Raw genomic sequence first — 25867 nt, 5'->3', positions numbered from 1 at the left:
CCCTGTTAGTGAGCATTTCTCCTTTGCCAAGATAATCCATCCACCTGACAGGTGTGGCATATCAAGAAGCTGATTAAACAGCATGGTCATTACACAGGTGCACCTTGTGCTGGGGACAATAAAAAGGCCACTCAAAGATGTGCCATTTTGTCACACAACACAATTCCACAGATATCTCAAGTGTTGAGGGAGAGTGCAATTGTCATGCTGACCGCAGGAATGTCCACCAGAGCTGTTGCCAGAGAATTGAATGTTAATTTCTTTAGCATAACCCGCCTCCATTGTCGCTTTAGAGAATTTATAGTACGTTCAACCAGCCTCACAATCGCAGACCACGTGTAACTGAGGATTATTTCTATCTGTAATAAAGCCCTTTTGTGGGAAAAACTCATTTTGATTGGCTGGGCCTGGCTCCCCAGTAGGTGGGGCTAGCTCCAAATTGAATGGGCCTAAGCCCACCCATGGCTGCCCATATAAGGAAATTCATAGATTAGGGCCTAATGAATTTATTTCAATTGACTGATTTACTTATATGAACTGTACCTCAGTAAAATATTTTAAATTGTTGCATGTTACATTTATATTTTTGTTCAATATAGAAATAATGACACTCAAATTGAAAATAATTAGGCAAAACCAAAATAATAAGGATTTACATTAGCCAATAGCTCAATTCAATCTGTGGCGCTGAAGATCTACGCTATAGCGTGATTTAAATTTAAAGGCAATGTTCCCGCTTGTTCACAGTAAGCTAAACGCTGCATATGTTGGATCAATCGGAAATTACCTTTAAAATTAATTCATACTAAAGTACAGATCTTCAGTGCTATGTATTGAATCGAGCCACTAATCAAGTTGTAGATTACATCACACATTCCAGTATTCGAACTTGTAATGCGGCTGCATTGGATTTCTACAAATGCAACTTGGTGCATCCAATGGCAATGTCTGCGATAGGTATACCGCTGGGAGCAGCTTGTGGATTTGACAGCTCCAATGAAGTTACACTGCTTAAACAAAATCAATAAGTATGCGTTTGTTACCGTGGGTTACCGCACATCAGATTAAATCCTGGTCTAAATCGCTAGGGATGATTTATGGTCTATAATAAATATAGCCTACATGTATACAGTATTGCACAAAGTCTGCACAACTCAATGTAGCTGTCTTAAGAATATACTTTTTCATACTGATTGTTTGTTAAATAGACTGGAGTAGCATCTGCCAATCTGTCTGTTGAAATATGAAATATGTTTTCTTAAACTCTGTTCATCCCTTAATCTTGGTATTGTCACTTCTATTACTCTATATTGTTTGATTGGCACCCATTTACATGAAAATTACATGAATTATTACAGAATGCGCAAGAACTTCATCTGTATTATGTTGTATTAACATCAAATCTAATTATTGGCTTTGATCATTGGTCCATTTGCACTAATATGGGCAGACCAATTCTATATGGCTTCAATATGATATGATATTGTATCATTATTTACTGAGCGGTGTTCTCTGCTATACTGTAGGTCTATGTTTCATGCTTTGTCATTTGCAGAAGATTCCTTTCTATTTGAGTTCACAGATTAGTAATTGACATGCATTTAAATTTGGGTGGGTTTTTTCTCACTTTCTCACAGATCCAAAAGTCACATGTTTCATCATTCTAGATCTGTAATGGATCATCATCAAAATCAGGGTGTAACAAGTCCTCATATTCATTAATGTCATTCGGCTCACCAATCTCCCAGAACCTTCGTTTTCTGAGGAAAATATAGACAGAATTTGTTTATATTGTTATTCATTCATATCCTGGAATATGATTCTCCAGTGATGTCATACTTTACTGAGAGGTGTTCTCTGCTATAATACTGTAGGTCTATGTTGGTCTTTGTGCTGCACCAACCTCCAGATTTCATTCTCTATGTTTCACTGCATCTCTGTAAATGATGCCATTTAAGACAGGCAGATAGGGAACAGTCATTTCAAGAAGTTGGTTGAGTCCAAATGTAGCGTCATACCAAAGAAGAATGAACACACAGATTAGCTTCTTGAGATGGTTTCTGAGAGTTTGACCAGAAATTCTTAGGTTTTGCAAACCCACAGTTTCATCAGCTGTCCGGATTGGTGGTCTCAGACGATCCCACAGGTGAAGAAGCCAGATGTGGAGGTCCTTGGCTGGCGTGGTGTTATGGGAATTATTTTATCCCCATGATAATAATTTAACAATCAATAAGCTTTGACTAATCCCCAAGGTTTGTAAGACAATGGGTTAATAATAATTAGGCAAAGACTCAGCATCTGCAAAATGTTCGTAGTTTATTCAGAGAACGTTCTGCCCAACATTGACAAAGAAGTTCATTTTATCCTCTCTCTCCGCTTATGCACACACCTCCACACAAACAGTAGATAACCTACTCACATACATACACACAAACAGTAGATGAATGTATCCCTCCCCGGACTTCTCACAACTGTTAATCACTATCCAGCGCTGTCTGTGCTTTCCCCCCGAGATTACTGAGACCTTGAGAGTTACTCCCATATTTCCTCCAAAGCCTCTCAAAGTTGCTAGGTCAGGTAGAACAAATGTCTACAGTTCTCTTAGGTCCACTAATACGCACACACATTTCTCTCCCTCTCCAGCCTCTACTAGACCTTTATGGGACTTACGTTCAGTACTTTAACTATTCATTATACATTCTACATCAACTACTAATTACTAATTAGATAAGTTTTAGAGTGGATTCTTTACTCATTTACCTATAATAATTTATTTCACTTATCACGTGGTTACACGTGGTCTGCGGTTGTGAGGCCAGTTGGATGCACTGCCAAATTCTCTAAAACGACGTTGGAAGTGGCTAATGGTAGAGAAATTAACATTAAATTCTCTGGCAACATCTCTGGTGGACATTCCTGCAGTCAGTATGTCAGTTGCACGCTCCCTCAAAACTTCTTCTTCTTCTATGGTATATTGGCAATCACACAATTTAATGTCCCAAAAAAAACTGAACTACCAAAAAAAGTATAAATTAAATAAATCAAACAACTTTTCTGTTAAAAAAATAAAAATAAAACCGATCTGATCCCTACACAGGTTCAAGGAGAACCTGGGAGGGCGGGTCTTCCGGCTCCAGTACCCCTTGCAAGTCTTCAGAGGTAAAATCTTTGAGTCCCAAAAACGTTTATGCCGCAGCCACAATAATATCCAGTTTTTCCACTTCTTTTAGACTTGTGCTGTACAGTTTATAACTGTGGCAATGAACACAACAAAATCCACATTTTTAACACACAGGGTATCTTTTGTCTGGCAGCAAACATTTTCTACAGGCTGTGGTGTATCCACTACCATATCTTCAAGAGCATCACTTGTTTTCTCAATTATTTTAATCGCCTCCTTATAGGAGATTCGATTGACCGCTCTAACACTTGCCACCTCAATTTCCTTCACCCTTACCGTTCTTCAGTATACTGTTCTTCAGTAAACCGTTCTTCAGTATACTCTGTTCGTCTGCACACACTTGAAACATGGCCAAATCCTTTACAATTCTTACACTGCAGTGGTTTGGGTACGAAAGCTCTTACGGCATATCTTACATAACCAAGCTTCACATGCGTAGGTATTTGCTCTTTATCAAAAAACAACAGGACCGACAGACTTTCTTTTTTCTCTCCATTCACCCAGCTGGTCAGTCGCCGGGCCCCAATCACACCAGGAATTATCTTCAGGCATTCAACCTGAACATCCGTCGTCACCACTGAGATGACTCCTTTGACGGGTGCTCTACTCCGAAGTTCAGAACACACAAGTTCTGTTGTCCGGATTCTTTTGAGGCCACTGCAATCTTCCTCTGATCTTCAGAAATACAATGAATCAAAATAAGGCCACTCTGGGTCACTCTGACAGACCACTTTTCCAAGTGCATACTTGGAAACGGGTTTCCCAAATATGCATCCTTACTCAACAAACACATCCCAACAAGAAGCGATTCATTATCATTTACACATGTATCCTCCACTAAAAGGTTTGACAATTTCCTTTTTGTTCCAGTTTTTGATACTACTGTTGTCCATTCTGGAACATTCGTCTATACCAAATTTACTCGATGCGCTGCTTAATTCAAACTCAGCATCCACTTCCACCATCTTTCAGGGACCTGCGATGTCCACTTCCCACCCCTCCCTCAAAACTTGAGAAATCTGTGGCCAATTTGTTGTGTGACAAAACAACACATTTTAGAATGGCCTTTTATTGTCCCCAGCACAAGATACACCTGTGTAATGATCATGCTGTTTAATCATTTTCTTAATATGCCACACCAGAGTGCTAAGAACCTTGGCGTGACCCTGGACAACACCCTGTCGTTCTCCACTAACATCAAGGCGGTGACCCGATCCTGTAGGTTCATGCTCTACAACATTCGCAGAGTACGACCCTGCCTCACACAGGAAGCGGCGCAGGTCCTAGTCCAGGCACTTGTCATCTCCCGTCTGGATTACTGCAACTCGCTGTTGGCGGGGCTCCCTGCCTGTGCCATTAAACCCCTACAACTCATCCAGAACGCCGCAGCCCGTCTGGTGTTCAACCTTCCCAAGTTCTCTCACGTCACCTCGCTCCTCCGCTCTCTCCACTGGCTTCGTTGAAGCTCGCATCCGCTACAAGTCCATGGTGCTTGCCTACGGAGCTGTGAGGGGAACGGCACCTCCGTACCTTCAGGCTCTGATCAGGCCCTACACCCAAACAAGGGCACTGCGTTCATCCACCTCTGGCCTGCTCGCCTCCCTACCTCTGAGGAAGCACAGTTCCCGCTCAGCCCAGTCAAAACTGTTCGCTGCTCTGGCACCCCAATGGTGGAACAAGCTCCCTCACGACGCCAGGACAGCGGAGTCAATCACCACCTTCCGGAGACACCTGAAACCCCACCTCTTTAAGGAATACCTGGGATAGGATAAAGTAATCCTTCTAACCCCCCCCCCCCCCTAAAAGATTTAGATGCACTATTGTAAAGTGGTTGTTCCACTGGATATCATAAGGTGAATGCACCAATTTGTAAGTCGCTCTGGATAAGAGCGTCTGCTAAATGACTTAAATGTAAATGTAAATGTAAATCTGTTAGTTAGGTGGATTGATTATCTTGGCAAAGGACAAAGGCTCACTAACAAGGATGTAAACAACTTTGTGTACAACATTTTTGAGAAATATGCTTTTTGTGCAGATGGAAAATGTCTGTGATCTTTTATTTCAACTCATGAAACATGGGACCAACACTTGCGTTTAAATTTTTTTTTGTATATGTTGGTCTACTACAGTGTTTAATTGTATGAAATCCATGAGTGATGATTCACTGGAAAATTGTCTTTACAAAACCCTTTACACAAATAGTTGTCACAGGTGCTTCCGTAGGGCCTAACCCCAAAAGAGCAAGCAGATGACACAACTTTTAGCCGTCCCAGACACCACACTACACCTCCCACAATCCCTTAGTTTGGAGTTTGCGCAATACACAAGTTACAGGGCAGGGTTTGGTTTGTTGTTGCAGAAAAAAGAGGTGAAGAGATTATTTAAGTGAAGCTGTCGTATAAGGTAGGCCATGTTGACTAAATAATCGATTATCTGGCCTGTTTTTGATCCAATTAGATCATCTAAAGTCGTTGTTAGCTAGCGAGCCAGTTGCCGGTCATGTTAGCTTGCACCGTTTGCATTTGGACGATTTGCCTAGGTAGCTAACCATCTAGGTAGCTATAATTATATGTTTGTTTTGACACCTAATGTAGCTAGCTAATGTTACTACTGAACGTCTGTGTACTAACGTTTTTGCAAGTAGCTAGGTATGTGGATAACGACAATTGGTTGTATAATGTTCTTGTAGCTAGCTAACGTTTCAGTTTTGTCTGCTCCAAGACGCAGGGACCTTTGGGGTTCCTAGAATTGAGGCAAAACAACGTTTCAAACATAACTGGCTAACAACAGATGGCTAGTTGCTAGATAACGGTGTCTCTAACATCACTTGATAATAATGTAACAGGGTATTCAACTTAAGAATGCCACACACAGGCACATACATGTATACTGACTCTACACACACTCACATACATGTTGAGGCTACCCTGTTTATCTTATATCCTGTTGCCTAGTCAATTTACCCCTATACATATCTACCTCCATCCAGTATCCCTGCACATAAATATGGTATTGGAACTGACCCTGTATATAGTATGCTTGCTTAATTCTTATTTCTTTTTTTCTAGTATTACATTGTTGGGTTTTGAGTTCGCAAGAAAGGCATTTCACTGTAGTTGTGTATGTTACATTAACCTGAAACCTTTAACAGCCAGTGTGAACAAGGAATTTGCAGACACTACGTCCCTCGATCTTGGCCTACACATGAGGTGTCCACATGCTCAAATGTGCGTTGATTTTGGGCTTGCATATAGATGATGTTAGCTGCAAAGTGAGAGTGATAGATCTATACTTGTTCAGAAATATGCTATAACAATTTTAGAAAATTGTTTGAATAATAGCATAGGCCATATACAATGACATGCTCTTTCTAACATTTAATGTTATGAGCAAAGCAAACCTGATGCTCTCTAAATCAGGGCTCTCCAGTTTTTCACTCCAACCCTATTTTATATAGCGCACCTGATTCTAATAATTAGCTGGTTGATAAACTGACTCAGGTTAGTTACAACTGGGATTGGATAGGAAATGTACAGGAGGGTAGCTCTCCAGGAACAGGGTTGGATAACTAGCAGATTGTAACAGGCTAACATGATGCTCCATTTTCCATAAACAGCCAGTAGCAGCAGTGTAAAAATAAATAGGGGGGGTGGTGTCAATGTAAATAGTCCGGGTGGCCATTTGATGAATTGTTCAGCAGTCTTATGGCTTGGGGATAGAAGCTGTTAAGGAGCCTTTTGGTCTGAGACTTGGCGCTCCAGTACCGCTTGCTGTGTGGTAGCAGAGAGAACTGTCTATGACTTGGGTGACTGGAGTCTTTGCCAATTTTTTGGGGCTTTCCTCTGACACCGCATAGTATATAGGTCCTGGACGGCAAGAAGCTTGGCCCCAGTGATGGGCCGTACACGCTACCCTCTGTAGCGCCTTACGATCAGATACCGAGCAGTTGCTATACCAGGCGGTGATGCCAACCGGTCAGGATGCTCTCAATGGTGCAGCTGTATAACTTTTTGAGGATCTGGGGACCCATGCCAAATCTTTTCAGTCTCCTGAGGGGGAAAGGGTGTTGTCGTGCCCTCTTCACGACTGTCTTGGTGTGTTTGGACCATGATAGTTCGTTGATGTGGACACCAAGGAACTTCAAACTCTCGACCCGCTCCACTACAGTGCCGTCGATGTTAATGGGGGCCTATTCGGCCCGCCTTTTCCTGTAGTCCACAATCAGCTCCATTGTCTTGCTCACATTGAAGGAGGGCTTGATGTCCTGGCACCACACTGCCAGGTCTCTGACCTCCCAATCGGCTGTCTCATTGTTGTCGGTAATCAGGCCTACCACTGTTGTGTCGTCAGAAAACGTAATGATGGTGTTGGAGTCGTGTTTGGCCATGCAGTCATGAGTGAACAGGGAGTACAGAAAGGCACTAAGCACGTACCCCTGAGGGGCCCCAGTGTTGAGGATCAGAGTGGCAGATGTATTGTAGCCTACCCTTACCACCTTGGGGTGGCCCGTCAGGAAGTCCAGGATCCAGTTGCACAGGGAGGTGTTTAGTCCCAGGGTCCTTAGCTTAGTGATCAGCTTCGTGGGCACTATGGTGTTGAACGCTGGGCTGTAGTCAATGAACAGCATTCTCACATAGGTGTGCCTTTTGTCCAGGTTGGAAAGGGCAGTGTGGAGTGCGATTGCGTCATCTGTGGATCTGTTTGGTCGGTATGCAAATTGGAGTGGGTCTAGGATATCCGGAATGATGCTGTTGATGTGAGCCATGACCAGCCTTACAAAGCACTTCATGGCTGCTGACGTGAGTGCTATGGGGCTACGGGTAATCATTTAGGCAGGTTACATTCGCTTCCTTGGGCACAGGGACTATGGTGGTCTGCTTGAAACATGTAGGCATTACAGACTCAGCCAGGGAGAGGTTGAAAATGTCAGTGAAGACACTTGCCAGTTGGTCCGCGCATGCTTTGCGTACATGTCTTGGTAATCCGACTGGCCCCGCTGCTTTGTGAATGTTGACCTGTTTAACCTCTCTGGCGCATGACAGCCACTGAAATCCAGTGGCGCGATTTTTGAATCGTTAGAAATACTATTACTTCAATTTCTCAAACATATGACTATTTTACAGCTATTTAAAGACAAGAATCTCGTTAATCTAACCACACTGTCCGATTTCAAAAAGGCTTTACAACGAAAGCAAAACATTAGATTATGTCAGCAGAGTGCCCAGCCAGAAATAATCAGACACCCATTTTTCAAGCTAGCATATCATGTCACATAAACCCAAACCACAGCTAAATGCAGCACTAACCTTTTATGATCTTCATCAGATGACACACCTAGGACATTGTGTTATACAATACATGCATGTCTGTTCAATCAAGTTCATATTTATATCAAAAACCAGCTTTTTACATTAGCATGTGACGTTCAGAAAAAGCATAACCCCCGCAAACTTCCGGTGAATTTACTAACAGTTTGCTAAATTACTCACGATAAACGTTCACAAAAAGCATAACAATTATTTTAAGAATTATAGATACATTACTCCTCTATGCACTCGATATGTCCGATTTTAAAATAGCTTTTCGGATGAAGCACATTTTGCAATAATCTAAGTACATAGCCCGGCATCACAGGGCTAGCTATTTAGATACCCACCCAGGTCAGCCTCCACCAAAATCACATTTCCTATAAGAAAAATGTTCTTACCTTGCTTGTTCTTCGTCAGAATACACTGCCAGGACTTCTACTTCAATAACAAATGTTGGTTTGGTCCCAAATAATCCATCGTTATATCCAAACAGCGACGTTTTGTTCGTGAGTTCTAGACACTATCAGAATGCTACATCACGGTCTTGCGCATGGCGCATTGGCGTGACAAAAAATGTCTAAATATTCCATTACCGTACTTCGAAGCATGTCAACCGCTGTTTAAAACCAATTTTTATGCCATTTATCTCGTAGAAAAGCGATAATATTCCGACCGGGAATATGCATTGAGCCTAAACAGCCGAATTAAATTTCTCCTCAGGAGCGAATCGTGCACGCGCCTCATTCAAAGGTCCTCTGAGCCGCCACTTACCAAAGGCGATAATGTGTTTCAGCCTGAGGCTGCCTCGTCAACCTTCAGGTATTTCCCGGGTTCTGAGAGCATATCGGAGCCCTGGGAATTGTCACGTTACAGCTAAGATCCTTACTTTTCAATAAACAGATGCAAGACGCACGACTCCTTGTCAGACAGGGTACTTCCTGCATGAAACCTTGTCAGGTTTTTGCCTGCCATAGGAGTTCTGTTATACTCAGACACCATTCAAACAGTTTCAGAAAATTCAGAGTGTTTTCTATCCAAACCTGAACAATAATATGCATATTCTAGCTTCTGAGTTGGTGTAGGAGGCAGTTAAAAATGGGCACATATTTTTTCCAAAATTCTCAATACTGCCCCCTAGCCCAAACAGGTTAAAGGTCTTGCTCACATCGGCTACCGAGAGCATTATCACACAGTCATCCAGAACAGCTGGTGCTCTCATGCATGCTTCAGTGTTGCTTTCCTCGAAGCGAGCACAAAAGACATTTAGCTGATCTGGTAGGTTCGTGTTACTGGGCAGCTCGTGGCTGGGTTTCCCTTTGTCGTCCGTAATAGTTTTCAAGCCCTGCCACATCCAACGAGCGTCTGAATCCTACTACACGGGCTCTATCTTAATTGACGAAGCTGGTGACTGAGGTGGTATACTCCTCAATGCCTGTTCAGATTTTCGTTATTTAGCCCTCCGAAAAGGCTCACCAGGAAGCACACAATGTCATGACTCGTGTTTGTCCTTAATTTTATTTAAAATCAAATGACCACAGGTCATAAACCTGAAATACAACAAACAAGTAATGACAATATATTATTCAGATATATTATTTAGTATGTTATTCAAGTAATATAATAATAATGTAAATAATACATCAAATAAGCCTGCAACACCATCAAAGATGTGGCGAATCTGGCTTAAAACAGCAATGACTACATCACCCAGAATGCCCAGCGCCAGAGGAGCATGCGCACAGGGACTCTGCCGTCACAGGTTGCTATGGACGCTGTCACAGGACACAGAACCAATGCCACCACATGCCTCGTCCAAAGGATTTACACACAAACGCAACATAATACGGCACTCCACCATGGATCACCGAACCAAACCACCGCTATCACCACCGCCACCAGAAACCAGCAGAGTGCTCCGAACAATCAGCACAATGCAAATGGCTGATAATAATAGCCTAATGCTATATAGCATCTGGTTCGCTGAGCTACCGCACCCAGCGAGCTACAAGTTACTCCCGGCCAACTAACACCGACACAGTGAGGTAAACGTTCAGTGCACAAACATATAAGTGACTTAAACATCAATGCTAGACAGTAGTTCGCAGTTACATACCAACGGGCTGTGTGCTCCTGATGATTGTCTACGGTGAAGTGATTACCAGGTGCTGTAATTTAAGTCTCTAGTGAAGCTGCGCATGCGCACATAACGTAACATATCTGAGCATCTAAGAAACTTAAAGAAATCACTCGTTCCCCATTTAATTGAACACATCAGACCCATTTGCTTCTCTTTTATCTATTTATATATATTTTTTTCTTTTCCTGAGTGAGCTAGAAATCGCAACGGGATGATTCCGGGATGATTCCCGGAACATATTCCAGTCTGTGCTAGCAAAACAGTTGTGTAGTGTAGCATCTGCGTCATCTGACCACTTCTGTATTGAGCGAGCCACTGGTACTTCCTGCTTTAGTTTTTGCTTGTAAGCAGGAATCAGGAGGATAGAATTATGGCCAGGTTTGCCAAATGGAGGGCGAGGGAGAGCTTTGTATTACATTTACATTTACGTATCCATCTCTGTTTGTGGAGTAAAGGTGGTCTGGAGTTTTTATTCCCTCTGGTTGCAAATGTGACATGCTGGTAGAAATTAGGTTAAACAGATTTAAGTTTGCCTGCATTAAAGTCCCCGGCCACTAGGAGCACCGCTTCTGGATGAGCATTTTCTTGTCTTATACAGCTTGTTGAGTGCGATGTTAGTGCCAGCATCGGTTTGTGGTGGTAAATAGACGGCTATGAATAATATAGATGAGAACTCTCTTGGTGGATTGTGTGGTCTACAGCTTATCATAATGTACTCTACCTCAGGTGAGCAATACCTCGAGACTATTTTAATATTATATATCGCATAGCTGTTAGTGACAAATAGACACACACACCCGCCCCTCGTCTTACCAGACGTAGCTTCTCTGTCCTGCCGATGCATGGAAAATCCCGCCAGCTCTATATTATCCATGTCATTGTTCAGCCACGACTCTGTGAAACACAAGATATTACTTTTTAATGACACATTGGTAGGATAGTCTTGATCGTTTATATCATCCATTTTGTTTTCCAATGATTGCACGTTGGCCAATAGAGCGGATGGTAAGGGAGTTTTACTCACTCGCCTACGAATTCTCAGAAGGCAGCTCGGCCTCCGCCCCCTTTTTCTCTGTTTTTTCTTCACGCAAATGACAGGGATTTGGGCCCGTTCCTGAGAAAGCAGTATAACCTTCGCATCGAACTCGTTAAAGAAAAAATCTTTGTCCAGTTCGAGGTGAGTAATCGGTAATCAGGGCTACTGGACATCGCTGTTCTGATGTCCAGAAGTTATTTTTGGACATAATAGACGGTAGCAGCAACATTATGTACAAAATACGTTTTAAAAATATGTTACAAACCATGTGAAAAAACTAACAAAATAACACTTTTGATTAGGAGCCTGTAAAACGGCAGCCAACCCCTCCGGCGCCTTTCTGTATCATAAGGGCATTCCGCATTGTTACAAAATTTGGGACGTGCATGTCGATGCGTTACAGTGCTTGATTTGGCCTCTGGAGGCTTTGCAATTGCGCCAAATCCTCTGACCGCATTTTCAGATCAAGCATAAATTGGCTTTAGTCTAGGCACCCGCAATGGATTAGTTCACTGAGATGGGCGCAAATGTATACAGTACCAGTCAAAAGTTTGGACACCTCATTCAAGGGTTTTTCTTTATTTTTTATATTTTCTACATTGTAAAATAATAGTGAAAACATCAAAACTGTGAAATAACAAATATGGAATCATGCAGTAACTAAAAAAGTGTTTAAAAAAATGAAAATATATTTTAGATTCTTCAAAATTGTCACCCTTTGCCTTGATGACAGCTTTGCATACTCTTGGCATTCTCTCAGCTAGCTTCACAAGTTCACATGGAATGCTTTCCCAACAGTCTTGAAGGATTTCCCACATATGCTGAGCACTTGTTGGCTGCTTTTCCTCCAAGTCATCCCATATCATCTCAATTGGGTTGAGGTCGGGTGATTGTGAAGGCCAGGTCATCTGATGCAGCACTCCATCATTCTCCTTCTTGGTCAAATAGCTGGAGTTGTGTTGGGTCATTGTCCTGTTGAAAAACAAATGATAGTCCCACTAAGCACAAACCAGATGGGATGGCGTATCACTGCAGAATTTTGTGGTAGCCACGCTGGTTAAGGGTGCCTTGAATTCTAAATAAATCACCGACAGTGTCACCAGCAAAGCATCCCCACATCGTCACACATCCTCCTCCATGCTTCACTGTGGGAACCACACATGCAGAGGTCATCCGTTCGCCTACTCTGTGTGTTAGAAAATCTCAAATTTGGACAGATTTCCACAAGTCTAATGCGCCATTTCGGGGCTCCCAAGTGGCACAACGGTCTAAGGCACTGCATTTCAGTGCTAGAGGTGTTACTTAATTTACATTTACGTCATTTAGCAGACGCTCTTATCCAGAGCGACTTACAAATTGGTGCATTCACCATATGATATCCAGTGGAACAACCACTTTACAATAGTACATCTATATATTTTTTGGGGGTGAGGGTAGGGGGGGAGGGTTAGAAGGATTACTTAATCCTATCCCAGGTATTCCTTAAAGAGGTGGGGTTTCAGGTGTCTCCGGAAGGTGGTGATTGACTCCGCTGTCCTGGCGTCGTGAGGGAGCTTGTTCCACCATTGGGGTGCCAGAGCAGAGAACAGTTTTGACTGGGCTGAGCGGGAACTGTGAGGTAGGGAGGTGAGCAGAGGTAGGGAGGTGAGCAGGCCAGAGGTGGATGAACGCAGTGCCCTTCTTTGGGTGTAGGGACTGATCAGAGCCTGAAGGTACGGAGGTGCCGTTCCCCTCACAGCTCCATAGGCAAGCACCATGGTCTTGTAGCAGATGCGAGCTTCAACTGGAAGCCAGTGGAGTGTGCGGAGGAGCGGGGTGACGTGAGAGAACTTGGGAAGGTTGAACACCAGACGGGCTGCGGCGTTCTGGATGAGTTGTAGGGGTTTAATGGCACAGGCAGGGAGCCCCGCCAACAGCGAGTTGCAGTAATCCAGATGGGAGGTGACAAGTGCCTGGATTTGAACCTGCGCCGCTTCCTGTGTGAGGCAGGGTCGTACTCTGCGAATGTTGTAGAGCATGAACCTACAGGATCGGGTCACTGCCTTGATGTTAGCGGAGAACGACAGGGTGTTGTCCAGGGTCACGCCAAGGCTCTTAGCACTCTGGGAGGAGGACACAATGGAGTTGTCAACCGTGATGGCGAGATCATGGAACGGGCAGTCCTTCCCCGGGAGGAAGAGCAGCTCCGTCTTGCCGAGGTCCAGCTTGAGGTGGTGATCCGTCATCCACACTGATATGTCTGCCAGACATGCAGAGATGCGATTCGCCACCTGGTTATCAGAAGGGGGAAAGGTGAAGATTAATTGTGTGTCGTCTGCGTAGCAATGATAGGAGAGACCATGTGAGGATATGACAGAGCCAAGTGACTTGGTGTATAGCGAGAATAGGAGAGGGCCTAGAACTGAGCCCTGGGGGACACCAGTGGAGAGAGCACGTGGTGCGGAGACGGATTCTCGCCACACCACCGGGTAGGAGCGACCTGTCAGGTAGGACGCAATCCAAGAGTGAGCCGCGCCGGAGATGCCCAACTCGGAGAGGGTGGAGAGGAGGATCTGATGGTTCACAGTATCAAAGGCAGCAGATAGGTCTAGAAGGATGAGAGCAGAGGAGAGAGAGTTAGCTTTAGCAGTGCGGAGAGCCTCTGTGACACAGAGAAGACCAGACAGCCTGGTTCAAATCCAGGCTGTATCACAACTGGCCGTGATTGGGAGTCCCATAGGGCGGCGCACCATTGGCCCAGTGTCGTTCGGGTTTGGCCGGGGTAGGCCATCTTTGTAAATAAGAATTTGTTCTTAACTGACTTGCCTAGTTAAATAAATAATGTCAATTTCTCGTGTTTCTTGGCCCAAGTAAGTCTCTTATTGGTGTCCTTTAGTAGTGGTTTCTTTGCAGTAATTCGACCATGAAAGCCTGATTCATGCAGTGTCCTCTGAACAGTTGATTTTGATGTGTCTGTTACGTTAACTCTGGAGGATTTATTTGGGCTGCAATTTCTGAGGCTGTTAACTCTAATAAACTTATCCTTTGCAGGAGAGGTAACTCTGTGCCTTTTCTGTGGCGGTCCTCATGAGAGCCTTTCATAGCGCTTGATGGTTTTTGCGACTGTCTTGAAGAAACTTTCAAAGTTCTTGACATTTTTTAGATTGACTGACCTTCATGTCTTCGGATAATGATGAACTGTCATTTCTCTTTGCTTATTTGGTATTGGTATTTTATTAGGATCCCCATTAGCTTTTGCAAAAGCAGCAGCTACTCTTCCTGAGGTCCACACAACATGAAACCTAATACAGAATGACATTATTCAGAACACCATTAGACAAGAGCAGCTCAAGGACGGAACTACATACATTTTTAAAAAGGCACACGTAGCCTACATATCAATGCATACACACAAACTATCTAGGTCAAATAGGGGAGAGGCGTTGTGCAATATGAGATGGAAGGAAGTTCCATGCAATACTGTGTTTTCTTTCATTTGTTCTGGATTTGGGGACTATGAAAAGACCCCTGGTGTTATGTCTGGTGTGATAAGTGTGTGTGTGTCAGAGCTGTATGTAAGTTGACTATGCAAACAATTTGTGATTTTCAACACATTTATGTTTCTTATAAAAAGAAGTGATGCAGTCAGTCTCTCCTCAACTCTTAGCCAAGAGAGACTGACATGCATAGTATTTATATCAGCCCTCAGAGCAAAACGTGCCACTCTGTTCTGGGCCAGCTGCAGCTTAACTACGTCTTTCCTTGCAGCACTGGACCACACAACGGGACAAAAATCAAGATTAGACAAAGCTAGGGCCTGCAGAACTTGCTTTTTGGAGTGAGGTGTCAAAAAAGCAGACCATTTCTTTATTACGGACAGACCTCTCCCCATCTTTGCAACCATTGAATCTATATGTTTTGACCATGACAGTTTACAATCTAAGGTAACGCCAAGTAATTTAGTATCCTCAACTTGTTCAAAGCCACACCATTCATTACCAGATTCAGCTGAGGTCTAGCACTTAAGGAATGATTTATACCAAATACAATGCTCTTAGTTTTAGAGATGTTCAGGACCAGTTTATTACTAGCCACCCATTCCAAAACAGACTGCAACTCTTTGTTAAAGGTTTCAGTGACTTCATTAGCTGTGGTTGCTGATGCGTATATAGTTGAATCATCAGCATACATGGACACATGCTTTGTTTAATGCCAGTGGCGGGTCATTGGTAAAAATAGAAAAGAGTGGAGGGCCTAGAGAGCTGCCCTGCGGTACACCACAATTTACATGTTTGATATTAAAGAAAACCCTTTGAGTTATTTTAGATAGATAGCTCTGAATCCACAATATGGCAGAGGTTGAAAAGCCATAGCACCCAAGTTTTTTTCAACAATAGGTTACGGTCAATAATAACAAAGGCTGCACTGAAATCTAACAGTACAGCTCCCACAATCTTTTTATCAATTTATTTCAACCAATCAGTCATTTGTGTCAGTGCAGTACATGTTGAGTGCCCTTTTCTATAAGCATGCTGAAAGTCTGTGGTTAATTTGTTTACAGGGAAATAGCATTGTATTTGGTCAAACATAATTTTTTCCAACAGTTTGCTTAGAGCTGGCAGCAAGCTTATATGTCTGCTGTTAGAACCAGTAAAGGCTGCTTTACCACTCTTGGGTAGCAGAATTACTTTGGCTTCCCTCCAGGCCTGAGGACAAAGACCTTCCTCTAAACTCAGATTAAAAATGACAGATAGGAGTGGTTATAGAGTCAGCCACCATCCTCAGTAGCTTTCCATCTAAATTGTCAATGCCAGGAGGTTTGTCATTATTGAGGTGTTCTTGCCATTATATGGACTTACCAAATAGGGCTATCTAATGTATACCACCCCTAACGTGTCACAACACAACTGATTGGCTCAAATGCATTAAGAAGGAAAGAAATTCCACAAATTAACTTTTAAAACCTCTATGGGATCGGTGTGTCCCCTGCGGGACGGTTGAGTTAAAACCTCTTACATCTAGATGTTCCTCTAGCGGAACGTCTGCTCCAATATCCAATGATGGGCGTGGCGCGAAATACAAATTCCTCTAAAATCCGAAAACGTCCATTTTTCAAACATATGCCTATTTTACAGCTATTTAAAGACAAGACTCTCGTTAATCTAACCACACTGTCCGATTTCAAAAAGGCTTTACAGCGAAAGCAAAACATTAGATTATGTCAGCAGAGTACCCAGCCAGAAATAATCAGACACCCATTTTTCAAGCTAGCATATAATGTCACAAAAACCCAGAAGACAGCTAAATGCAGCACTAACCTTTGATGATCTTCATCCGATGACACACCTAGGACATTATGTTATACAATACATGCATGTCTGTTCAATCAAGTTCATATTTATATCAAAAACCAGCTTTTTACATTAGCATGTGACGTTCAGAACTAGCATACCCCCCGCAAACTTCCGGGGAATTTACTAACAATTTACTAAATTACTCACGATAAACGTTCACAAAAAGCATAACAATTATTTTAAGAATTATAGATACAGAACTCCTCTATGCACTCGATATGTCCGATTTTAAAATAGCTTTTCGGATCAAGCACATTTTGCAATATTCTAAGTACATAGCCCAGCCATCACGGGCTAGCTATTTAGACACCCACCCAGTTTAGCCTTCACCAAAATCACATTTCCTATAAGAAAAATGGTCTTACCTTTCCTGTTCTTCGTCAGAATGCACTCCCAGGACTTCTACTTCAATAACAAATGTTGGTTTGGTCCCAAATAATCCATCGTTATGTTCCATCAGCGACGTTTTGTTCGTGAGTTCTAGACACTATCCGAATGGTAAATCACGGTCGTGCGCATGGCACATAACGTGACAAAAAAATTCTAAATATTCCATTACCGTACTTCGAAGCATGTCAACCGCTGTTTAAAATCAATTTTTATGCAAATATCTCATAGAAAAGCGATAATATTCCGACCGGGAATCTGCGTGTCTGTAAACAGAGGGAAAAACCGAAAGGCGGGGGCGGGCAGGTCACGCGCCTAAGCCTTTGTCCTCTGATAGACCACTTAGCAAAAGCGCTCCTGTGTTTTAGCCAGGGCTTTGAATTACGTCATTCAGGTTTTTCCCGGGCTCTGAGAGCCCATTGGAGACATGGGAAGTGTCACGTAACATCAGAGATCCCTTGTAATAGATGGTCAGACAGGGTACTTCCTGAACAGAATCTTCTCAGGTTTTGGCCTGCCAAATGAGTTCTGTTATACTCACAGACACCATTCAAACAGTTTTAGAAACTTTGGAGTGTTTTCTATCCAAAGCTAATAATTAGATGCATATTCTACTTTCTGGGCAGGACTAATAATCAGATTAAATCGGGTACGTTTTTTATCCAGCCGTGAAAATACTGCCCCCTAGCCATAAGAGGTTAACGTGCGCTAATGTGATTAGCATGACGTAAGTTAGAAGATTTCCCAGGACTTAGACATTTCTTTATATGGGCAGAAAGCTTAAATTCTTAATCTAACTGGACTGTCCAATTTACAGTAGCTATAACAGTGAACAAATACCATGCTATTGTTTGAGAGTGCACAACAAGAAACTTATCATGGCAACTGGTTTGATACATTCATCTCTGAAGTTAAATAATGTACTTACATTCAGTAATCTTGCTCTGATTTGTTATCCTGAGGGTCCCAGAGATAAAATGTAGCATAGTTTTGTTTGATAAAATACATTTCTATATTCAAATGAAGGAACTGGTTTCTTCAGTTTAAACCCCTGCTGTGTCTGGACAAAAGAAATGAAAAAATAGGTCAAATCATGACTGCAGTGATCTTCAAGTCGGAAAGTAGGAGCTCTAGAAAGATGCCCGAGTTTCTTAGTTGAATAACCGTTCAAAACCATTTTCCCCAGTCGAAGTTCGTTTTTTTCCCTGAGTTCCCAGTTGTCTTCCAGGAACATACATCTCTGTATGTTCCTAGGATGTCTTGAACGCACTGAAGTCGGAAGTCCGAGATTTCCCAGTTCCCAGTTGTCTAGAACGCAGCATAAGGGTTGGAGAGCCCTGCTCTAAAAATGTAACTGTGTGATGTGACTGGTGATGTCACTGGTTGCTTGGTGTGCTCCTCCTTGCCATGAATAAAATCTTCCCTAAATAGAGGCTGTATAACGTGCTCTTTAACATGAGACTTGGAGCAAAGTGAACCTGCTGCTCTCTGTAACTGTTCTCCTGTGTGGTGTGATGTCACAGGTTGCTAGGTGTGCCCCTCCCTGCGATGAGAGTTGACCAGGTCCCCAGCACCCCCTCCTGCAGTTGATGGATCTGCAGCTGGTCTGGAGATGACAGACAGTGTCAGGGCCTTCCTCCGTAATGTTGCGACGGTCAGACAGCAACCCAACACACCCCGTCTGTCCACACACAAGTGATAGGCCTACACATGGGGTTAAAGGAGGGTACAGCTATCATGAGTCTGAATCATGAGCTGGTGAACCAACTAGCAAGCTCTGTTTAGATCTATTGGGAATTGTGTTCTAGTTCAATTGATGCCATCCACTCGGCCCATTAGACATTTTGTCTAATAAGTTAGTATGTTTTTACACTAGACAGATTAAACATTTTAATAAAGTTTAAGCTTTTTCTTTTGTGTTTTTTCTTGTTTGCTTTAGAGCAAACGTTGCTTTCGGGCAAAACCATAGTAGCCTACATTTAATTGCTTAACCAAATGTTTACCCTTGTTGTTTACCTTGAACCTCATCACCTTACTTCCAGATGATGATCTCCTCCACAAAAGCAGTACAAAGATTAGCCTTGGTTTTTTGGTTTAGTTCAAGTGTTTTTATTTCAACTGTGCTACTAGGTAACCAAGTGAATTTAAGCACAAGTTACCTGACTTTAATGATATTAAGATACATTTTGTATTTGCAACACCGCTTTGGATTTAAAAGGAACTTTTCCACCCATGTACGTATACACATACCAAGTCTATCATACAGTGTAGTGTACAACATTAGAAGAATGTGCTGTGTTGATTTTCTTTATAAGGCATTTACCCTAGTCTCACTTTGAATTTTCTGTGTGTCCTACAGGGGATTAAGGACTCCATTTTGGGGATCGGAACTATCTCCAAGCTGGATGCCCGCATCCAGCAGAAAAGGGAGGAGCAGCGAAAGAGGAGAGCCAGCGGGGCCCTGGCTCAGAGACGGGCCCAGAGTGAGGAACGCAAACAGGAGAGGTAGACACTGGCAATTATGACTTTAATACCCTATTCACACTGCCGAGCCAAGCTGGACTGGTTTCAAAAACCCCAGTTTTTGGAACCGTGCTGGAAAGGGTGAGGTGGAAGGAAAAAATCAGAGACAGCACACTTCTGTTTTGGTTGGCACGATATTGTGGGTATAAAAAAGGGTATACGCGTTTTCTCCCTCAGCCCGAGGAGCTATTTGATACATATCACAAAAGGGTATTATTAACATTCCTCCCTATCTAACCTGATATGCTCTTTCTAGTTGTGACAGGTTCATATTAAAAAACTTTAATATGGATCGTTGTGTGCTGTCCAGTGTTAACAGTAGGCTTAGGCCTATACCTTTTTGTGCTTATTAATGGCAATGGTGGATGATAATGTGTAGTCATACTCTCTTTTTCAGTGAACCCAAATTAGCCAGTAGGATTTTTCAGTGCTGTGCGTGGAATGGGGGAGTGTTCTGGGTAAGAAACATACTTTTCTATATTTTAAAACTGTTTGAAAAATGCATATCATGCAAATACTGATTTTTCTATGAGAGGGGCAGAGAAGTAATACTACAAAGACATTGTTCATGTTAGTAATCCCTCCAAATATTTTTGCAGCTCAGTCTGTTCCTCTTCTATCGGGTGTTTATTCCACTGCTGCAGACTCTGACAGCAAGAATTATCGGTATGTCTGCCTGGAACTGTGGGGCGGGTTCACTCCATTATCACATGCTTCATAGTGATTTGTTAAAAACAGTGGCAAAACCTGTCACTCAAAGAGACATTTCCTGACAGGTGACCCCTCACTCCATGGTAACGTGTGGTCCTGGCTGGAGTTCCTATTGACCTCCGTGTTCAGTGCTCTCTGGGTGCTCCCTCTGTTTGTGCTCAGCAAGATAGTCAACGCCATTTGGTTCCAGGTGAGGCCTCTGTTAGTACACAGGTGATGACGTAGATGTTTTGTGGTTGTCGTTGTAACAAGGGTGGGATATAGCTGGTCAAGGACAACTGTTGCTCAGTTGGCACCGGAGAGCACTAGTCGTACAGTGGCTTGCGAAAGTATTAACCCCCTTTGGCATTTTTCCTATTTTGTTGCCTTACAACCTGGAATTAAAATGGATTTCTTTGGGGTTTGTATCATTTGATGTACACAACATGCCTACCAATTTGAAGATGCAAAATGTTTTTGGTGAAACAAACAAGAAATAAGACAAAAAAGAACTTGAACTTGAGCGTGCATAACAATTACCCCAAGAGACTTGCAGCTGTATGTTTCAAAAGCTTGGCACATCTAGCCACTGGGATTTTTGCCAATTCTTCAAGGCAAAACTCCTCCAGCTCCTTCAAATTGACATTTAAATGTTTCCCCTTAAACCACTCGAGTGTTGCTTTAGCAGTATGCTTAGGGTCATTGTCCTGCTGGAAGGTGAACCTCCATTCCAGTCTCAAATCTCTGGAAGACTGAAACAGGTTTCCCTCAAGAATTTCCCTGTATTTAGTGCCATCCATCATTCCTTCAATTCTGACCAGTTTCCCAGTCCCTGCCGATGAAAAACATCCCCATAGCATGACGCTGCCACCACCATGCTTCAGTGTGGGGATGCTGTTCTCAGGGTGATGAGAGGTGTTGGGTTTGCGCCAGACAAAGCGTTTTCCTTGATGGCCAAAAAGCTCAATTATAGTCTCATCTGACCAGAGTACCTTCTTCCATATGTTTGGGGAGTCTCCCACATGCCTTTTGGCGAACACCAAACGTCTTTGCTTGTTTTTTTCTTTAAGCAATGGCTTTTTTCTGGCCACTCTTCCGTATAGCCCAGCTGTGTGAAGTGTACGGTTTAAATTGGTCCTATGGACAGATACTCCCTTCTCTGCTGTGGAGCTTTGCAGCTCCTTCAGGGTTATCTTTGGTCTCATTATTGCCTCTCTGATTAATGCCCTCCTTGCCTGGTCTGTGAGTTTTGGTGGGCGGCCCTCTCTTGGAAGGTTTGTTGCGGTGCCATATTCTTTCTATTTTTTAATAATGGATTTAATGGTGCTCTGTGGGATGTTCAAAGTTTCGGCTATTTTTTTATAACCCAACTCTGATCTGTACTTCTCCACAACTTTGTCCCTGATCTGTTTGGAGAGCTCCTTGGTTTTCATGGTGCTGCTTGCTTGGTGGTGCCCCTTGCTTAGTGGTGTTGCAGACTCTGGGGCCTTTCAGAACAGGTGTATATATACTGAGATCAAGTGACAGACAATGTGACACATAAATAAAGTCCACCTATGTGCAATCTAACTAATTATGTGACTTCTAAAGGTAATTTGGTTGCACAAGATCTTATTTAGGGCCTTCATAGCAAAGGGGGTAAATACATATGCATGCACCAATTTTCCGTTTTTTATTTTCTATAATTTTTTTAAACAAGTTATTTTTTTCACTTCACCAATTTGGACTATTTTGTGTATGTCCATTACATGAAATCCAAATAAAAATGTATTTAAATTATAGGTTGTAATGCAACAAAATAGGAAAATGCCAAGGGGGATGAATACTTTTGCAAGGCACTGTATATACATAGTTTTATCATAAACCAATTACGGTCTCTATTGACGATGTGTATAGCTTTCCAGCAATGTTCAGGCGATGGAGTAGTGGCTTTAATACAGTTGAATGAATGCTTGGCTATGCTTTCCTTTTGTCTCACAGCAGTAACAGATTTCCAATGTGTTATTGCTATGCTATCTATATTCCCTTCCAGTGTTTTTTAAACGTTATTGCCCGAAGATCTTTTGAGATGATAACATGTGTCACACAGTGAAACAGGAGGTTAACATGCCCTCTGGTTGTCTGCTGTAGGACATAGCTGACCTGGCGTTTGAGGTGTCTGGTCGGAAAGCCCAGCCCTTCCCCAGCGTCAGTAAGATTATCGCTGACATGCTCTTCAACCTCCTCCTCCAGGCCCTCTTCCTTATTCAGGTAGTACAGCAATCGACGTTCCCATGTGTCTTCAAGTTCACAAAGAAGGGTTCACTAAGGTTATGTTGGAATGAAAACATACAGCGGTCTTTGGGATCAACGCTGAGAGCTCTAATTCATTACATCCATTGGTTGAAGTTAATAGTCAATGTACTAGCTCATCATCTTGTCTTTGTTGTGGTCCACTAGGGTATGGTTGTGAGTCTCTTCCCCATCGATGCCATTGGACAGATGGTCAGCCTTCTTCACATGTCTTTGCTCTACTCCCTCTACTGCTTTGAGTATCGCTGGTTCAACCATGGTGTGCCTCCTTTCTACTCAGATGTATTTCTTCTCAAAGTATTTTGCTAATTTTAGGTAATAGGAACTGAGCAGAATCTCAACCCATTTGTAACCGTTTCATCCAAGGCATTGAGATGCACCAACGGCTGTCCAACATTGAGAGGAACTGGCCCTACTACTTTGGATTTGGTCTCCCCATGGCTCTATTGACTGCCCTCCCCTCTTCATATATTATAAGGTAACGCCACTTGTATCCCCTCTTTCAATCCAAGCACGAGACTTCCAATATGCAGACTTTCAGTTCTACTGATATACCAAATCATTTGAATGATCCACTCAAATTATATATTTTTCTGCTTTAGTGGCTGTCTGTTCTCCATCCTCTTCCCTCTGTTCATCATCAGCGCTAACGAGGCCAAGACCCCAACAAAGTTATAGTGAGTATGGTGCACTGCAAGCCCTAACCATGACCAGTGATCAAACAGATTCACTTGTGTAAAAAGAACCAGTGATATCCTCTTCCGTGCTCACTCACTCTCTTCCCCCCCGTGTCTTTTCCACACAGTCACTTCCAGCTGCGCCTCTTCTCTCTGGTTGTGCTGATTAGCAACAAGCTGTTCCACAAAACGGTCCACCTACAGTCGTCCTTGACTTTGTCCACTTCCACCGAGAAGCTGCCCCCCTCTCCCCACGCCTCACCTGGCCGCCAGAGACCCCTACCCTCCCAGTGATGGCCACCAGGAGGCGACAAAGGAGCGGCTCAGCAACTCCTTAGTAAACAAATGGAGGAGCAGTTGATTCTTTCTGTGGATAGGAAGAGGAATGATGTTTGTTTGGTTAAAGGGGGGGTTTATGTGATTTTAATGATTCTACCACAGCCCTTCATGTTCTTTTGGAGCACCTGCAAGGTGTGTTTTTAATGGGAATGACGAATGAGATTTGACTGCCCTGTCCCTCACACTCATATATTTTTCTCATTTATTTTGTTTAATAGTTTTTTTTTTATGTATGATGTGCCATTTGAGAGCTTTAAATACAGCACAAGCTGTCATATACATTGTTTTTTTCTGCTCTTTTCAATTACAACTCCAATGTTTGCTATCTGTTGTTTGTTTAATCTGTTTATCACCCAGTGACTGATCCCAGACTGATTTGTATAAAACACTTGATGTGGAAGAGAAAAAGGAAAAGGTTACGTTTTTGCCAGGACTGATGTTATCAATGCTTGACTTGGATTGATATACGTGCCGTGCCTGTGTTCATTTTGGGTGACGGTACTGTTTAGGTGCAGGAGCTCCACAATACTTATGAGATAATATTTTATAAGAGAAACAGGAGCTCAAGCAGTAGAAAAGTTGTGTGACCCAAAGAAGCCTGTTCTGCTTTTCCATTGAAGGGGGTGACATGTTTGCGATGTTCAAAAGTAAAGCACAAGTGTAATTTTTTTCTGTGTTGCAAGTGACATTCCTTTCACCCTGATAGGATGCTGTCTTGTTCATGAATAGCTGTTTCACTGTAAAGCCAGGGTGACACTGCTACTCCTCTGGCCCAGGAATAAGCTTGTGCTGTGAAAACAAAGGGACACTATTTATTCCTATAAGGGCTTTATTTTACGCTTTCAGCATGGGAGCTGGGCCTGTATCCATGTAGTCTGCAAAATACCAATTAGTGGAAAAAAGATCAGAATTGGGTTGCCTGTGTAAACACTCTTATATTCATTATGATCTAAAAGTCCACACTGATGCTAGATCAGCACTCCTGTTCTGCAACGCTTTGTGGATACAGGCCCTGATCTAAACATCACGCTACAAAGGAAGAGTATCCTTACCTAAAAAATCCAAATATGAAATCACTGGTTGTTGTGTGGTGATAAGTGAAGTTAGCTGTTTTAAGGAAGCGGTTTTCTATAGGGGTGTATTAGGCTGCGTTTACACAGGCAGCCCAATTCTGATATTTTTTTCACTAATTGGTATTTTGACCATCTCTGAAAAAGAGTTGATGTGATTGGTCAAAAGACCAATTAGTGGGAAAAAGATCAGAATTGGGCTGCCTGTGTAAACGCAGCATTAGACAGGTGAAGCTGTGTCTGCTGCTGGGTCAGATCAGATGAAACTGCCAAACTTCTTTACTACTCTGTTTGACTCACTTCTGCTTCGAATCAATTGCACACCAAGGACTGTAGTGTAGGAACTAGGAAGATGTCACTGAGCTGAAGTTCTGACAGATTTTCTCTTGAAGTAACAGACAGGGGAGAAACCCTGTGTGTTTATATTCCCCCTTGAGCAGTGGCAAATACAGGGCTTCTTGTTTTACATGATGTCACTTGGCTCTAATGTTCAACCAAAACCTTACCAAGGGGATTACCATCATCTAGCTTTCACCTAGTCATTAATCTCATGGGTTGCGGGGGAAGGGGAAGTGTTTTTGAAACGGTATGTAGTAATTGTAAGATGTGCATAGTGTTTATGTATGCAGATTGATATTTGTGAGGTTGGAGTAAAAGTATTGCCTAAATAAAATTGGTCAGTATACACTACATCTACTTGGAAGTAATCTTGATTGACCCCAATTTATTTTGTCTCAAATGTTATTCTATGGTTAGCTGCTTTGTTGCTCAATGTTTCCCACCCAGGGCCAGCTCCAGTCATAATTGAAAAAAGTGGTTGCTTAGGGGGCCCAACCAAAACCAAGAAAAAAATAAATAAAAAGTTGTATTTACATTTTTTAGGAACTCCGTTG

At 42.7% G+C, this 25867-nt stretch overlaps 1 protein-coding gene across 1 annotated transcript; it reads left to right on the top strand.

The window, feature by feature from the left end:
• The first annotated feature begins 5497 nt into the window (after positions 1–5497).
• Positions 5498–25666, top strand: LOC115148900 (etoposide-induced protein 2.4 homolog). The gene is made up of 11 exons (XM_029691200.1): positions 5498–5584; positions 18907–19037; positions 19743–19888; positions 20304–20364; positions 20506–20572; positions 20683–20807; positions 22727–22846; positions 23036–23147; positions 23255–23366; positions 23491–23565; positions 23694–25666. The coding sequence occupies exons 2-11, from the start codon at positions 18996–18998 to the stop codon at positions 23857–23859; spliced, it is 1026 nt and encodes a 341-aa protein (XP_029547060.1). The 5' UTR covers positions 5498–5584; positions 18907–18995; the 3' UTR covers positions 23860–25666.
• Positions 25667–25867: the final 201 nt, after the last annotated feature.

Source organism: Salmo trutta, chromosome 15, assembly GCF_901001165.1.
Source record: "Salmo trutta chromosome 15, fSalTru1.1, whole genome shotgun sequence".
NCBI lineage: Eukaryota > Metazoa > Chordata > Actinopteri > Salmoniformes > Salmonidae > Salmo > Salmo trutta.
Note: the sequence above shows the minus strand (reverse complement) of the source record. Positions and strands in the feature narration are given on the sequence as shown.

Excerpts from the sequence above, each read along its gene's own strand:
- LOC115148900 (XM_029691200.1), top strand. The coding sequence starts at position 18,996 with ATGACAGACAGTGTCAGGGCCTTCCTCCGTAATGTTGCGACG. Across the intron at positions 23,367-23,490 it reads CCCTCTTCATATATTATAAG|TGGCTGTCTGTTCTCCATCC; the intron begins GTAACGCCACTT and ends TTTCTGCTTTAG. Across the intron at positions 23,566-23,693 it reads AAGACCCCAACAAAGTTATA|TCACTTCCAGCTGCGCCTCT; the intron begins GTGAGTATGGTG and ends TTTTCCACACAG.